Source organism: Sarcophilus harrisii, chromosome 2 (genome assembly GCF_902635505.1).
Source record: "Sarcophilus harrisii chromosome 2, mSarHar1.11, whole genome shotgun sequence".
Lineage (NCBI taxonomy): Eukaryota > Metazoa > Chordata > Mammalia > Dasyuromorphia > Dasyuridae > Sarcophilus > Sarcophilus harrisii.
The window spans coordinates 598,640,171-598,656,584 of NC_045427.1; the positions used below are offsets into that span (position 1 = coordinate 598,640,171).

The 16,414-nt window shown below is 36.2% G+C and overlaps 1 protein-coding gene across 5 annotated transcripts; it reads right to left on the minus strand.

The window, feature by feature from the left end:
- Positions 1-1,406: 1,406 nt before the first annotated feature.
- GHITM (growth hormone inducible transmembrane protein) lies at positions 1,407-15,762 on the minus strand. 5 transcript variants are annotated; one of them, XM_031956359.1, is made up of 10 exons: positions 14,507-14,695; positions 13,247-13,306; positions 12,918-13,091; positions 8,939-9,038; positions 8,320-8,431; positions 7,945-8,086; positions 6,907-7,015; positions 6,054-6,242; positions 5,002-5,173; positions 1,407-2,732 (listed from the first exon to the last, which is right to left on the minus strand). In XM_031956359.1, exons 3-10 carry the CDS (start codon positions 13,053-13,055, stop codon positions 2,648-2,650), a joined length of 1,047 nt encoding a protein of 348 aa, XP_031812219.1. In that variant the 5' UTR covers positions 13,056-13,091; positions 13,247-13,306; positions 14,507-14,695; the 3' UTR covers positions 1,407-2,647. The 5 variants fall into 5 exon arrangements, with proteins under 5 accessions (XP_031812219.1, XP_003755193.1, XP_012395249.1 ...); XM_003755145.3 differs by lacking the exons at positions 13,247-13,306; positions 14,507-14,695 and adding an exon at positions 15,539-15,762; XM_012539795.3 differs by lacking the exons at positions 13,247-13,306; positions 14,507-14,695 and adding an exon at positions 15,529-15,657.
- Positions 15,763-16,414: the final 652 nt, after the last annotated feature.

Consider the following 16,414-nt stretch of genomic DNA (forward strand, 5'->3'; position numbering starts at 1 on the left):
GAAAAAGTAACTCCTTTATGACAAAGGCTGGAGGAAATGGAAACTCAGTAAAAGCAGATGAAGCAAGGGATACTTTTAGAATATACTCCTCATGTGGTGATTCAAAGCAATTCCAATATTTCTGAAGTGGAAAATATCAATCACAGTCAAGAAAACTATGGAGACTGAGTGGATAGAAGTATAGTACTTTCTCCTTTTTTTCTTTTGGTCTGATTTTTCTTACAGATAACAAATATGAAAATATATTAAAAAGATTGCATAAATTTAATCTGTCAAATTGCTTGCTGTCTTGGGGGGAAGGGAGAAAAACTTGAAATGTAGTTGTATAAAAATGTTGAAAATTATATTTACGTGTATTTGGAAAAATAAAATTCTATTTAAAAAAAGAAAAAAAATATTGCTTCCAAAAAGATGAAGAATAGTAAGAATTTTTTTTACCACACTGCACAGAGTCAGAGATATCTGGTGGGTTGTGTTTTTTTGGTATTGTTAAATAGGAGTTGTATTCAGGTTGGCTTCTCTCCTAGGAGATGGGGAAAAAAAATTCAAAATGCCTCATTCTCTCCATCTTAAGGAGAATAATGTCTTTCTTAAAACTAACCACCTTCCACCCCCCTCCCCCCACCCCCAACATTGTGACAACTGCATGTTTAAAAAAGATCTGAACTGGAAGAAAAAAAAAAAAAAAAAAAGACTGCTGAGCTCTCTTAAGAGCTTGGAGAGTGGAAGAATACTTTTCCAAAGAAGGACCATTGCATACTTGGAGCAAAGAAAAAAACCAACTACTCTTTTTGTTAAAAGGGAGAACTAAAATATTGGAGCCAGGATCCAAAAAGGTCTTGAGGCACTAGAATGTTGGGCTGAGTCTAACCACCTGGAATTTAATAGGGATACAAGTAACAAAATTCTGTAACAGGTTAAAGAAAAAACTTTGTTAAGTAGGAGATGGAGGTTGAGCTCAACAAGTCTTTGGAAGTGGAATGAGAGTTTATTTAATCAGCACTATTGTGATAAGGAAGCCAAGAGAACTAATGCTGTCCATAAGCTGTTTTGAAAGTTTTAGTACCCAAAGCTCTACTGCACTTTATGCTAGGTCAGAGCACATTTATATTGGAAAATCCCCTCATTTTTCTAGAAATAGCACCTTTAATATGTCAACTACATGAAAAATTACATCCTATAAAAACTGAAAATTATCTCATGCATTAAGGCAGTAACTACTACCATAGGTAAGGACACAAATAAAAGCACCCTGGCAAGTTTTCCTTTCTTGTAAATCTAAAATTACTTAAAATTTCCATGGTACATAATTGATAGCACTTATGTCTAAGTTTCTTTTTAAGAAAGGTACCAAACCACTTCCTTTAGTGTATATGTAGTTCTACTGGAGAAATTACAGACCAATCAACTATCAAGCTACATCTTTATTATTTCAGTTAAAATAAGCACACCATCTCTCTCCAATGGACAAGATTAGCTATTTCTGGATAGTGGGTGATAAACACATCTTGCCAGAAATAGCAATTATATAATTGCAATAATTTTACAAACTCAATTTCAATTCATTAAAAAAACTTCCAAAAATAATTTACTCTGTGTCATAAATTTACAAGCTTTACTTACAAGGAAGTTGTTTCTAAATAAATAATGGACTGAGAAGGAAAATCTGTGGAAAAATTAACATTAATTAAAAACAATATTTTACAAAGAGAGAACTAATTTGGTCTCTAATTTTAGCATTTAGTGGAAGGGATGCAATAACATTCATTTCTGATAGTGCAGGAAAGGAAAATGATTCCATATCCTAAATGACAAACAATCTTTTTAAAAAATAAAAAGACAAAGACAAGTCATAATCTTTGATTTAAGTTGAATAAGCTACATCTATATGTATCAATACACTTACTGGCAAGGATAGGATAGGCAACACCAATTTGTTACTTTTAAAGCTTTAAGTTTAAAGTGAAATTATTTCAAATAAATAGTTCTAGATGATTCAAAAACAGGACTTACAAAAATAAACCATGATAAATACTTGGAGAAGGTTAACATTTTGAGACCTGGATGGATTGTAAAGGTACCTTCCTTATTCTTGAAATATGAGTATTATATTGGTATTCCAAAAATGCCACAACGACACTCAATATCAGGTGAGGGCTAATTATGTTAAAGACAGTAATAACTATACCTGATAAACCCTATCCATTGCCAGTTAGCAAGTAGCAATTATTTAACACTTACAGCGGCATCTAAAACTAGAGACAGGTTCTCTACATTAATCCTGGAAGTCTCTTTTGTACACACAATTCCTTTTTGAATGGTGATAATAAATTATTAAATAATATCAATGAACTGAGCAAACATATGGACAACTAACAGAATGTTGAAATAAAGTGTAATCCTTTTCCGTTAGCAATCACTCAAAGATGAAAACTGGAAAGTTTATATGCTTATTTGCAAGAGAAGTGCTGAATTTATTCTCAAGAGGAGGTAGAAGTTGAAGCATCACACTGTATGGGAACAACAACTATGCTGAAGTGGCTCTGAACTTCTGACTTCAACCAAAGCTGCTTGTACAAGAAATGATTTAATAGTATACACACCAAGAACACAAGCAAGATTTGGATGGTTCAAAAATGTAATCAGTTCATTTCTTCCTGTTGCTCCCAGTTGCTAGCATGGTGGCTACTCGCATAAAGATATTCAGTGTATCCATGTAGATTCCCATCATCCTATAAGAAAAAAGGATGTTGATAATGTAGTAATGACAATTATTTGGTAGGGGAGCCTTAAATATAGAAGCAACTATATTATATATATATATACACAAAATACTATTTAAAATGGAAAATGAAATTCTAATAAAAAATTTGGCATCTGTGAATAATAACACTTTTTCTCTTGATCTTGTATTTGACTCAGAATATGATAGTGTTAAAAAAAGGATATATTAGCTTGAAACTCTACTAATTTTTTTACTTGGAAAATAAGTCTGTGAAGTCTTAGAGACTGATCGGGTTTGTGTCAATCAAAACAAAGCAAAATCAATACAACTTTTAAAAACTTATTAGACATTAGTCTGGCGTTTGAATATATAAATTATAACTTTTTCCCCCAAAATACTTTTTTCCAGTAGCACCATGAGCTTATCACTGATTGAAGTGTTATTTTTAAAAGAAAAATAAAAAGTGAATAACCTATATTTCACCTTTTAAAGGGAAGCAAACAGAACATTTGATATCTTGTCAAAACCTGAAGAATCTACTTCAAATGACTATATTTTACCATTTAGACAGATCTAAGAATCTTTGAAATAAAAAAAAAAACAACAACAACATTTTTTCCTTGAATTTTAGTTGCTACATATACTCTAGACAGTTTTCAAATAGGCTACTTGCACCTTTACTGTCGGCCTTTTTCGATACAATGTCAATTAAAAATTTTTTTATACATGGAATGACTATTATGCTATCATGCCATAAAATTATGATAATTATATTACTACAGGTAAAAATGAGTACAAAATGGAGTGTCTTGTTCCTAACAGTTCCATAATTTGGAGAATTCATGACCAAACAGAAAGAGATTCAAGGAAGGTAACTGATCATTTTAATGATATGAAATTGAAATACAAAGGAAATCTACTCAGGCATTATATCTCACACTTATCAGATTTGCTACCATGACAGACAAGAAAAATGACAAGTATTGGAGGGGATATGGAAAAAATATTTACATTAATGAACTGCTGAGAAGAATAGTTAACTAGTTCAACCATTCAGGAAAACAATTTGAAATTATATCTGAAAGGCTATATATAAAAATGTGCCTACCCTTTGACCCAGCAATACCACTATTAGGTTTGTATCTCAAAGAGATTTTAAAAAATTATTTAAAAAAGAAAAAAAGGATCTAAACATATTTTAGCAGCTTTTTGTAGTGATAACTTACTGGACATTCAGAGGATGTGTATCAGTTGGTGAATGAACAAATTATGGAATAGGAATATGATCCGTTATTATTGTGTTGGAAGAAATGATGGAAAGAATGACTTTAAAAAGACCTGGAAAGATTTATATGAACTGATGCAAGGTAAAAAGAGCAAAAGCACTAGAAAAAATTTATAAAGGAACAGCAATATCAGAAAGATAATTAGCTGTGACTTAATAATAATGCTGATCCCCTACAATTCTCCCCCCATCTCCCAATTGAGGGTTAAAAGTAACTTGCCTAAGGCCAGATAGCACACAAAATCAGCTAAGACTGATTTTGAACTCAAAGTCTTCCTCACTCCAGGGCTGGCATCAGCTTTATCCACTGTGACACCCAGCTGTGCCAGATCCAGTTATAAAGAACTCACAATGAAAAATGTCATCCACCTCCAGACAAAAGTATTGACAAACTCGGGGTACTGAGACTGAAGCCTAATGTTTTTTCTTTATTTTCTTTCCCCCAAACAAAGCTAAATGCAAAAATTTGTTTTGCATGACTACATATTTGTCATTGGGTTTTTGTTTTTCTTGCTCTCTCATTTGGGTAGTGGAGGGAATGGAGGAGAGTCAAATAAAAACTAAAGAATAAAAGTATGTTTTATCTTTCATTTATTTATCTATCTATCTATGTGGAGGCAATTGGGGTTAAGTGACTTGCCTAGGGTCACACAGCTAGGAAGTGTTAAGTGTCTGAGGCCATATTTGAACTCAGCTCTATCCACTGAACCACCTAAGTTGCCTGTTATTTATTTATTTTTTTGAAACTTTTCTGAAAAGAATGAAAATAGATACAACACTATATGATTCCAGTAGCAATGTGATGACAAGTTTTTCAGAGTAATTCAAATCTAGTACAAATGAAGACAATCAGAACAAACCATATATTTCCTTCAAGCTTAAAGATTATTTGATTTAATACCATTAAAAAAAAAGAAAAAAAAAAACCAAAACACTTCCTCTCCCCAAAAAGAAATCGACCTGCAGCTTTCCAACACTACAGAATACTTACAAATTAATAGGGTCATATCTTTCTGTGCCATACATTGGCACTACTTCTGCCCACCGGATGACTTTTTGGGTATCACGTATAAGGAATATGCTAAAAAGAACTAATCCACCATAAATTGCCACAGAATAAAGACCAGCACCAAGTGGGGTGGTAGGTGGCAGAAACATAGATCCTGTAATCAAAATGGGAAAAAGCAATTTTAGCATAGTTAGGTTTAGGATGTTCACATTTCTCTCATTTCTAAACCAGAAATTATGTACCCAACACACATTAAACAACATAAACACAATCAGCAACATAATCAAAAGAAAATTTAAGTCTAAGAACAACAAAAATGGAAAATTTGCTCAATGAATAGAATAGTTATTCTTTGTAATTTTGTTGTTGTTCAGCCATTTTTCAGTCGCATCTGATTCTTTGTGACGCCATATTAGGCTTTCTGGGCAAATTGCCTTCCCCCCCCCCCCCCCCCCCCAATTCATTTTCGATATGAGGAAAGTGAAGCAATCAAGAGTTAAGTAATCTGCCCCGAGATATGTAGCTAGTGAAATGTCTGAGGTCTTATTTGAAATCATGAATCCTCCTGATTCCAGGATGGCACTCTTATTTATTGCCCATTCTTTGTAATAACCATGAATTAACCCCATGTTCATAGAATTTTAAAAGTTGCCACTGAAAAAGACCTTGGAAATCAATTAATCCAATCTCATCATTTTTTAGAGATGAGAAAACTAAAACCCAGTGAGACTAAGTGACTTGGCTAAGGCAGCAAGCAGAAGAGCTAGACTAGGGCTCTTTTCTTTATGCTACAAAGTTCTATTCCTCATCTGATTTATTAGACCTTTTTTAGTATAACCGATATTTAGTGATATTTATTTAGATCAATTGTGATATTAATTTTAATGTTTATTTCATAGGATGCTAGCTAATAAAATCACATTTAATATAAATTTATGTAACTCCTGAAATAACAACCCCCTGATTAAATTATTTAAGTTATTCTTTAAAAAGTCATGGTACAGAATAAATACATCAAAATTAATCATGCTTACCCAGAGAAGAAACAAAAACAACACCCAGGCCCACTCCCAGTGGTGCTCCCATGTTTAGAAATTTTTCACTAGGAGCACACATGGCTACAGTAGAGAGGCCGCCCACAATGCCTGCTGTATACCAAAGAGCTTTGAGGATCAGAGGGCCACCCAACAAAGTCAGAGGGGCCACCACTGCACCCATGACACCTATGGAAATAAAACGCATTGAAATATCTAAAATGTATGGATATAAAATAATATTCGTTTTAAACAGATATTTAGCAAAACATTTTTCTTAGGAATAAAGCTAGTAGTTTTGTAATCATAACATCTTATATATTTTCAAAAAATTATATCATATACTAAATTATCATGCTAGATAAAAACATTCTTGGACATTCCTAAGTTAAAAGAACATACAGTCACATATTACAAAAAAGTAAAAAACTAAGAGAATGTTAATCTAGATAAATGAAATTCTATTTAACCTTTTAAACAAATACAATTCCAAGGACAAGTTTCTTATGACAATACAACAAATGTATCCCAATGTTGAAATACAGCAAATTTAAATGAACAGATCAAGAGTAAATATGATGGTAGGTTTCATAAGCCCATTGCTGAAATGACAAAATAGGCATGTCTTTATTAACCCTTTGTAGTTTTAAAACTTAACCTTAAAGATTTTTATTTTTATAAATTATTTCTGTAAACATTCTACTTATCTGTAAAGAAAATTAAATCCCATCACAAGGTGTTTCTAAATTAAGATGACAACATTCCTTACAAATTGTTTGTCTCTAATAAGATACCAGAGAGAACAATACTTTTAGATAATTAAGATTATATGTTTAAACTATGGAAGACATACCAGAATGCAACATCCAAGCAAGATGTTTTGAACCTGGACTCTGTTCATATGATATTGACTGAACCAGCATTCCAGCTCCAATCATGGCTACAAAAGTTGCTCCAATTGTCTGTAAGATGAAAAGTATTACTAGGAAAAAATAATCCTTGCTTTGTTTTTAAACTCCGAAGTGCTAAGTAATATCATTAGTCTTTAAAACTTAAAAAAGGAAGATATTAGATCTCCCAACCTCAATCTAAACATAGGATTATCTTTTCAATTCTTGAACTCTCTTTAAATATGTTTAGCAATGGCTCCCTCTGCTGTTAACATGTGTCCTAGGAATTCTTTGCAACAGGTTAGAACAATAGCAGTCAACCTAACTTTTAAGATTCTGGGACATGTGGGGATTTTTCAAAGAATACATTTAGCTTCCATTAGCCGTGTAACCACTGGGCAACTTAGTTAGCGCTCAGAAAACTTTTAGACTTTAGTATAGATGAGATGCCAATCTACATGACAGTTTTCATTGTAGAAAATACCAACAAATCTCATATGCCCACAAATTATATTAAATTATATGAAGTGTAGTAATTTTCTGCAAAAAATTTATTAGGAATCAATTCTTCATATAATGTTATAAATGTAATTTGTTGTATTATAGTGATTTCTCAGTTATCAGGTACAACTTGTCTTGGGAATAACATTTTTCTATAGAAAGCAATTTCTCCAAAATAAATGAAGCTTACTTTAATCTTCTAGGTGCCAACAATTTCCATTGACGACATAAATTTTTCTAAGCTGTATTTCACACTTCCTTGAATTAAAAAATAAAAAACTACAACAACAAAAACTAGACTATACTGAACACAATGATTTTAAGATTCAGATAATCCTTAGGAAAGGAATTGATTTCAATGTTGTGAATTGATTTTGATGTCTCTTCAGGTTTGTGAGATACAGTTATGCATTTGCCCTTTCATTGATTTTCCTCAATAAAGTTTCCTGTCTTCCACATATACTTTAAAAGCTGTAAGAGAAAATTCCAAATGAACTTACCATCCAGGAGCCCCTCAACATAAAGTTCATTAAAGCAGGTGATCGGCTAACTGCTATGGCAGACAATGCTGTTAAACCAACACTTCCTGCGAAATACATATAGGTGGCATGAATTCTATCCTTCACATACTGTGGCCAAATTCTGTAAGAAACAAATATGACAGATAGTTAAGACTGTTTTGGAGGTTAATATTTTGAGTTCTTACCACATTCTGATTTAGTTTTTAAGTTCAATAAAGCTGCAATAAGCAATTCCACTTTCATTAGTATTTATTTTAATAGTTAACTGGTAGCAAAATATTCCTCAAGTGATTGAAGAATTGTGCAGTGAGAAATCAATGAAACTTGGTTAAGCCCAATGTGGAATTCACTTACACTGCCTTTTCAATCGCCCCAATCTCATCTGACATTCCCAAGCCATAGTAGCAGAGTGCTCCAAGACCAACAGCGGCTCCTCCAGCAACAAACCATCTTCCCATCTGATCAACTGCAGAGGACAGGAGAAAGGACTTAGTATCTTTCACTGTGACTGATCAGCAAGTATTAATGGAATAACCCTTCAATGTTAAGTTGATCTTAAGAGAAACATTATTAACATTTCCTTTGTAGCCGTTTGTTCATAATATTTTTAATCTTTCATTTAAAAAACAATTAGGTTTTGAATGTAATTTTATTGAAGTGAATGTTAATTTATATAATCAATTTTTATAATAACTGGGTGGTGGAAGGTTCGACATCCTTAATAATTACTTCTGTTTTTTAGCACATTAAAATAACAACTTTAACAAAATGCCATTATCCCACAATACAAATCACATTTAGTTTCTAGGATTGTCTTTAAAACTATATAGTAAAATCCAATATGCCACATTTTCCTTCCAAATTGGCTGCTGAATTTAATGTTATACTTTCAGAATTAATAATTTCTTAAATACCAATATAATACTGAATATTGTCAAAGTAGAAAAAAATTTATATTTAGACAGCTGCCTACTTTTAAATACTCTTTCTGCTGATGGTTCAAATGCTGCTTCCTTAATTTCTTGGCCAGTTTTCCCACGACGGACCCCAAATCTTGATTTGGTGGCATAGCCCTGATGTATTTTTTAAAAAAGAAAAATAAAAAAAGTGAGTGACATCCTCTAAACAGTTTGTGAAGTGGTATTTCTAAGTGACAATATATGATGGAATTAAAAAAAAGATAGCTTTTTATTTTTCAAAATACATGCAAAGATTCCACATTCAGTCCCCATAGTTCTCTCTCTGGATGCAGATGGCTCTCTCCCTCATAAGTCTATTGGAATTGGCTTGAATCACCTCATTATTGAAAAGAACCAAGTCCATGTGATGGAATTTTAAAAAAAGTTACTATAAGGCATCTGAAATAAAATATCTGATATTCAATTCAAAAACATTTATCAAATACCTACTACTGTGTGTGAGGTGGGAGGGAGGGGAGGAGGCACTCATTATGTTCAAGAATGTTCATTATGTTCCTCACAAAGATGAAATGAGACAGATCAAGAAACTTATGGTGTTCAGGATAAAATAAAACATTTACTTACATATATTAGGAATAAGAGAACCATACAGTGGAATTTGACATATAAACAATTATTTCCAGCTCGAGGGAACAGGGACAAAAGAGATAAAAGAAGGCTTCCTAGAAATTAATATTGAAGAGTAGGAGAGAAGAAAGAAAAAAGCACCTGGGCAAAGCCAGGGAGAAAGGAGAGGAGGAGAAAATAGGTATAAAAATATGGAGAGGTGACAAGAACAAGGGATTAAGAGTACTGAAGTTTTTGCTTCATGTGAAGGAGAATAGTAAATGCCACAATATAGAGTACCCTGCCAGGCTAAGGAATCATACTTTAATAAATAAGCAAGGGGGAACACCAGGCTTGATAACTGATGGGACATAAGGGTTGTAGGATAAGTGAGAGGAAGAAACTCTTCTGGATGAAGAGTCTGGAAGACTAGTAGGGTTATAGTAAAACAGAGAGAAAGCAGGGTGAGGAAGAGCAGGTTTTGTGGAAAAACAGTTTGGATTTATTTTTATAGAATACCCTGCCAGGCTAAGGAATCATACTTTAATAAATAAGCAAGGGGGAACACCAGGCTTGGTAACTGATGGGACATAAGGGTTGTAGGATAAGTGAGGAGGAGGAACCTCTTCTGGATGAAGAGTCTGGAAGACTAGAAGGGTTATAGTAAAACAGAGAGAAAGCAGGGTGAGGAAAAGCAGGTTTTGTGGAAAAACAGATTTCAGTTTGGATTTATTTTCACTGGGAAATTCAGGCTGAATTCAGTATAGGCAGAGGGAAATGTGAGACTGGCATATGTAGGAGAACAGTAGATCTGGTAGTTTAGTTTCAGAAATTATGTATATAGAGGGGAAATTAAAGACACAGAAGTGAATTAAGATTGCTGGGGGAAAAGATCATTAGAAACTACACTTACGATCTGAAGGAAGTCACCGGTAAGCCCAGAATTTTAGGTTTCAGAATATATACTTCTAGAGTGACTAGCGATGCTAAGAAGAGTAGGTATAGATTATTTTGTAAAGAGCTTGATGGTGATGGCACAACTAGTTTGATAACAGTAGAAAGGTTGAGAAAGTTTTGTTTAAAGACAGAAGAAAGAAAACTGGCACATATCTGTAAGAAAAGAGATCATGGCACATGAGAAAGGATAATTGACAGAAAAAAGCCAGGGAGGAGATGGAAGGAGATAGGATAAAACAAACAAGAGAAGGGTGGCTTTGGCTTGGTGCTGCAGGCCTATCAAAGGTATAGGGCTACATATAATTTGCTGTATATAGACTCTGGTTTCTCTAAAGTGCTGACTCATCTCAGAGGTGTTAAGGGGCTTGTCCAAGTTCACACAAACAATATAATGTCTGAGTTGGACACTGGATTTCAAGACTTACTTTCTTCTGCTACGACATGGGCCAAATTATTTCCTAAATCACTAGTCAGACAAGAAGTCTCCTAAATTAAATAAAAGAAAAACCAACAAATTGTTTTCATATCCCTCTAACAAAATTCTTTGGGAATGAAAATGTTAATATCCTCAAATTCTGAATCTTCATCATCTTTTTGACATTATTCAAAAAGTTTTCTTCAACTATCTTTTCATTACCAAGTTCAAAAATGTTTTCCCAAGCCCCACTTTTCTTGACTTCTGAAATGATGACAATGTCAAATGTCCTATATCAAATGCCGTTCTCATTTCATGTCAAGGTAAAACCATTCTCTTAGCTTTCCTTTTTTGATCACTTCTCAAGTCTTTCTCCTGTTCTAGAAGGTTCAAGATGCTTTTCTTATTTACAAACACTCTCTCCTTTAGACATTTTATTCACTCTCTCAGAACCAATTGTATAACTAGTTATTCTTCTGGGCTTCAGAACTGCATTTCTAATTGAGCTAATTAGCTAATAACACTTAAAAGTTGAACAATCTAAAAGAGATTCCAACTTTCCCTCCAAATTTACTTCCTTTGGTTTCTATGTTTCTGTCAAAGGGCACCACTGTTCACGCTGATACTAACAGAAAAACCCTTAAGCTCTAATGCCTTTCTTACATACTAGCTAATTCTTTCATGTCACTCCTCTACTCAAAATTCTTTCATAGTTTTAGATAAGCTAAAGAATTCTAAATTTCTTAGTCTAGGCCTTCCAAAAGCCTGGGAATGCTTTTCTACCTTTCCAGGTTTATTTCTCATCATTTATTTTCTCCATCTAATGGTCATTTCTTAGGAAATGAGACTACTTGCAATCTTTTATGCATCATATTACATTTTACTAACACTATGTCTTTGATCACAATATTCTCTCTCCTCCTAGAACACTCATTATATTGTTTCAATGAAAATACTATGTAATCTTCAGATTCTGCCTCTAATGTTAGTTACTCATGAAGCCTCTTCTGATTTTCCCATTTGGAAATGATCTTTCCTTCTTCTCTTGTTCAGTTTTCTCAAAGTGTTTTATTCTACATCAATTACTGACTATCGAGTTACTACATATTTGTATACTTGTTTAAGTGTCATATACAGTACTGTGGTGTACCCAATAGTATTGGGCCTGAAGTCAGGAAGACCTGATTTCAATCCAGCCACAGATATTTCCTGTGTGATTCTGGACAAGTCACTTCACCTTGCCTTAGGTTTCTCAATTATAACATAGAGATAACACCTATCTCAGAGGGTTGCGTGAGGATCAAGTAAAATAATATTTTTAAAACACTTAGCTTGATACCTACCACATGATAGGTACTACAGAAATGCCCCTCCCCCCAATCTTTACCCCTTCTGCCAAATCCATATAGTTGGATTGTAGGTTTGACTTAAGGAAGGACATCAAGTTTGACTTGACTTAGCAATATAGCTTGCTCACAATATATAACACACTTAAATATTTGTTGAATAAAAGGTAAAGAAAAGGTAATTATAATTAGTAATATGGAACACTGAAATTATTAGGAATGCTAAGTCACAAGATCCCCAAACTGAAACTGTAGTTTTTTTAAATTTTTAAATTAAGTTCTTAATAATATAGATAAAAATTTTTTTTGGATTATATTGGCATTATCACCTTTTCCAAGTATAAAACGGAAAGACTTAAGATATTGCGAATTAAAGAATTCACTAGATTTAACAGCGAACAAAATAAGAACAAGTGAAGAGAAAGTTTTTAATCACGCCACCATTGAAAAAGAGGTGATTTGTGAGGGACAGGGTTTGAAGCATATGAACAAAGAAGGCAAAAGTCTGCACGTGATATGGAGGAACCAATCACGTGGGACCTTCCTTATGATATAGAAAAGAACCTTTAAGATTCCTTTCTAATTGTCCCAGGAGTACTTCTATACTAGATATCAAGAGACTGGTAGTTCATGCTTCCTCCTTGTTTAGTGCATAATGTTTTCAAAGAAGATATTACAAAATGTTAAATGATTACAAATTTTACTTACTCTGTTGGACTGCATGAGCCATTGATTTGTCTTCACAAAGGAATTCCTCAGAACAGGAGAGGTCTGGTTGAGTGTTGGGTAGAAAGTCCTGGAAGGCAGGGCCAGGGTCCGGAGACATGCAAACCTTGCAGCCAGCATGGTGTTGCAACAGGTTCACTGATTATTTCTGAAATGCTTTTAAAAAATTGAGCGCTATTAGGTGAGTAAAGCATTAAGGTAGAAAACCTCAGAAAAATCACATTTATAAATTTTTATTTAAAAAACTAGAACAGGAAATGGTTTTCTGCTCTTTAATAGCTATATGACTTTAGGTGGCAACTATTTCTCACCTTCCTTGTTGGGCGCCCGTTTTCCCCCTCTTTAGTATCAAATGGTTTTGGCTTCATAAACTAAATATATTAGAATGAGAATCAAGACAACTTTATATGGTTTTAAGTATGAATAAGAGAAGGATATTTATGTAAGTGCTAGGTACTGTGCTAAATAGTATACAAAATATATGATACATAAGGGTATTTGGGAGTGGGGCTGTGGGGAGAGACAAAAAAAGAAAATAAATACTAAACAATCTTTTTGTTTTCTAATGCCAATAGATACATTGAGGAGAAAAGAAAATGTTAAAGGTTGCCACTGTTTCTAAATTTTGGAGATAAACAATTGCAGTCTTTTATTACACAATGCCATCAAGTTTTATCTCCTTATCCTTTTAGCCATGTCAATCTCCCAAATGCTACAGAATTTGTGTAATTACTAAATATACTAAAATTTTAAGTTAAATTATTTTAATTTATTAAATATTAAAATGCATCAATTTGTAACAAAAAGAAATTATGTCATAGACATCCATTACAGGTTACAAAGGAGTGCTATTTATTATGTGAATTAATACACGGCAATTAGCAAGAAAGGAGTTTTAATATTAACAATTAAGGGGAAGGACAAGTTCCCCAGGGGAACTCACTATTAACCAAAAGGAAGATGCCATTAAAGGGAATTCTCGATGGGATGGGAGTAAACCATTGACTGACATACTAAAAGATAATCCAAAAGTCTGAATGCTTAAATACCATGCATTTAATACTGAATACGATTTTAGTGCTGTCTAGACAAGGATTTTATATTTTCTTTGTATAAAACCACATTATTCGCTTATCTGACCCTCAGTAGGCAAAAACTTTTTTAAATGAGTCAAGAAGAGGTTATACTTAGTATGAGTATATTGCTTTTTATAATCACATACTTTATACTAAAAGGTACAGGAAAAATGGTCCTTTAAACTAAAGGTTTCAGGTCCAAATGAAACTATGGATTGCCGATTGTATTTTAAAATATAGTTGTAGCTTAAAAGATTGAAGCACATAAAACATGTCTTCATGGCATAGTTTTAATTAACTGTTAACTGCTTTCTAAGGGGAAGGCTAACATAGGGTCAATTTTCTCAAAGAGCCAAGTAGTATTTGAGTCGAATGATGTGCTCAGTATCATGAACGTTAATTAGAAAATATCAAATAGTAAAAATTTCACTTAGATATCGCAAAAACAACAAAAATGATGAGGCCCGATTCAAGCCTTAACCCATGAACTTTCACCTCATTACACAAGCAATTCAGCACTCTCCCTCACGCTGACACAAGGTTTTGCTGGGGCCAGATTCCCACGGGCGGCTGAAGTACATCACCGGATGTCAGGGGAACTAAGGCTTGAGATGCTCATCAGCGAGGCAACCAGATGCTGCCACTTTCTGTTCCCAGTTTCTTCCCTATCTAGCAGGAGTACCAAGTGAAGGCGGGGATCCCCGTCCCTGCCCAGGCAACCAGCCCCGCGCGCCGGCACAAAGCCGAGCACCTCGTCAGAGCACCACCCCCAGGTTCAGGGAGCGCCCCCCACCGAAGGAGGGGCTCAGCCCTTTCGCCCCGTTGCATCAGAAGCGGCTCACGTCCCCGGAAGGTCAGCGGGCCCGGCCAATCCCTCGGCCCAGGCCAGAAGGGCGGCAGACGCAGCTCCCAACGTGGGAGGCATCCTGCTCTCGGGCAGGTCCCGCTCCCTCCCTCTCTAGGCTCGACTTGCCTGTTCCCGTCAGGGGAACAAACCTCCGAAACGCCCCCTAGGGTGTTTTTCCGCGGGTCCTCCGGGGGCTTGGGGGCGCCCGGTTTAGGGAGCCGCGGGGATGAGTCAGCACATCTTTGGGACGCTCTACCCCCCCGCTTTGGAATAGAGGCGCCGCAACAGCGACCTCCCCAGCAGTGGGACCTTACTTAGGTCTCTCCCCTCATTCCCACTCCCCCGCCCCTCGGTTTTCTCCCTCCGCAATATGACGCTGGATGACCTTTAGGTCCCACAACGCGACTTCCTCCGCCCGGGGCCTCAGCTTCCCCCTTCGTAACACGTTTGGACTTACTGTGGCTCCAGCCCAGAACCTCCGTTCTCCCCTCGGTAAAGCAAGGGGCCAGATGACCTCTATGCTCCTCCCCGGCCCCCTTTCCCGGCGGAGGAGAAAGAAGAAAAGGGATGGGAAAGCGGGGACGCGGCCAGCCTCAGCCCCCAACGGTTCCCAACGGCCCCAGCGGGGAGACAAGGGCAAGGCAGGCAGAGAAGCGGAGATCAGAAGTACCTCAGCCCACCTGGTCAGCTTAGGTGCGTGTCAGCCTCCCGATCTGGTTAAAGGCGCAAATACCGGACCCTCGGCCCCGCCCTCCTCCTCCTCTTCCACCTCCGCCACCTACTCCTCCTTCGCTTCCCTGACTTTCGTGCCCTCTGCGGCGTGCGCAGCTTCTACAGGCCACGCACAAACCGAACGGTCGGAAGCAGCCAATCAGAGGAGGCCGCTGCCCGCGGTAGGGCGGGCTTAGTGGGGAAGAGATAGGCGCAGCCACTGGGAGGGCCGGCGTGATGACGCACTCTGCCGTCACAATGGGGGTAGGGGGTGGAGGTGGGGCTGAGGAAGCAGATGCGTCCATGTTAGGTAGGGGCAGTGTGCTAGCAGTCTAATCACGTGGCCTTCTGTTCCTCCCTCTCCCGGGCTCTAAGTTCAGTTCCAGAGAATTCCTCCAGAGTCTCTGGCTACACCGACACGCGAGCGTTACCCAAGTCGCGTTTGAAATCTCATCCCCAGAACTTTAAACTCCCAGCTCAATGCACAAAGGAAAAGAGGCGTCCTTGTGGCGCACGTCCCGTTGCACGCAACTCTTGCTAAGACTTTGAGATCTTGCAGCCAGGTTAACCTGAGTTCGAATCCTGTCTCAGGAACTTATTACCTCTGTGATCTTGCAAGTCGCATAATTTCTGTTTAGTTCAGTTTCAACATCTGTAAAATGGGGAGAACAAATATATAGCCTCTGTTTAGCTCAGTTTCTACATCTGTAAAGTGGGAAGAACAAATACCACCTATTGCTTCTGGGACTTTACAACTCGTATAACCATTGCTTAGCTCAGTCTCAACATCAAAAAGGAACCAAATTAGCACCCAACTCGTAAAGTGGCTGTGCTGATAAAGTGAG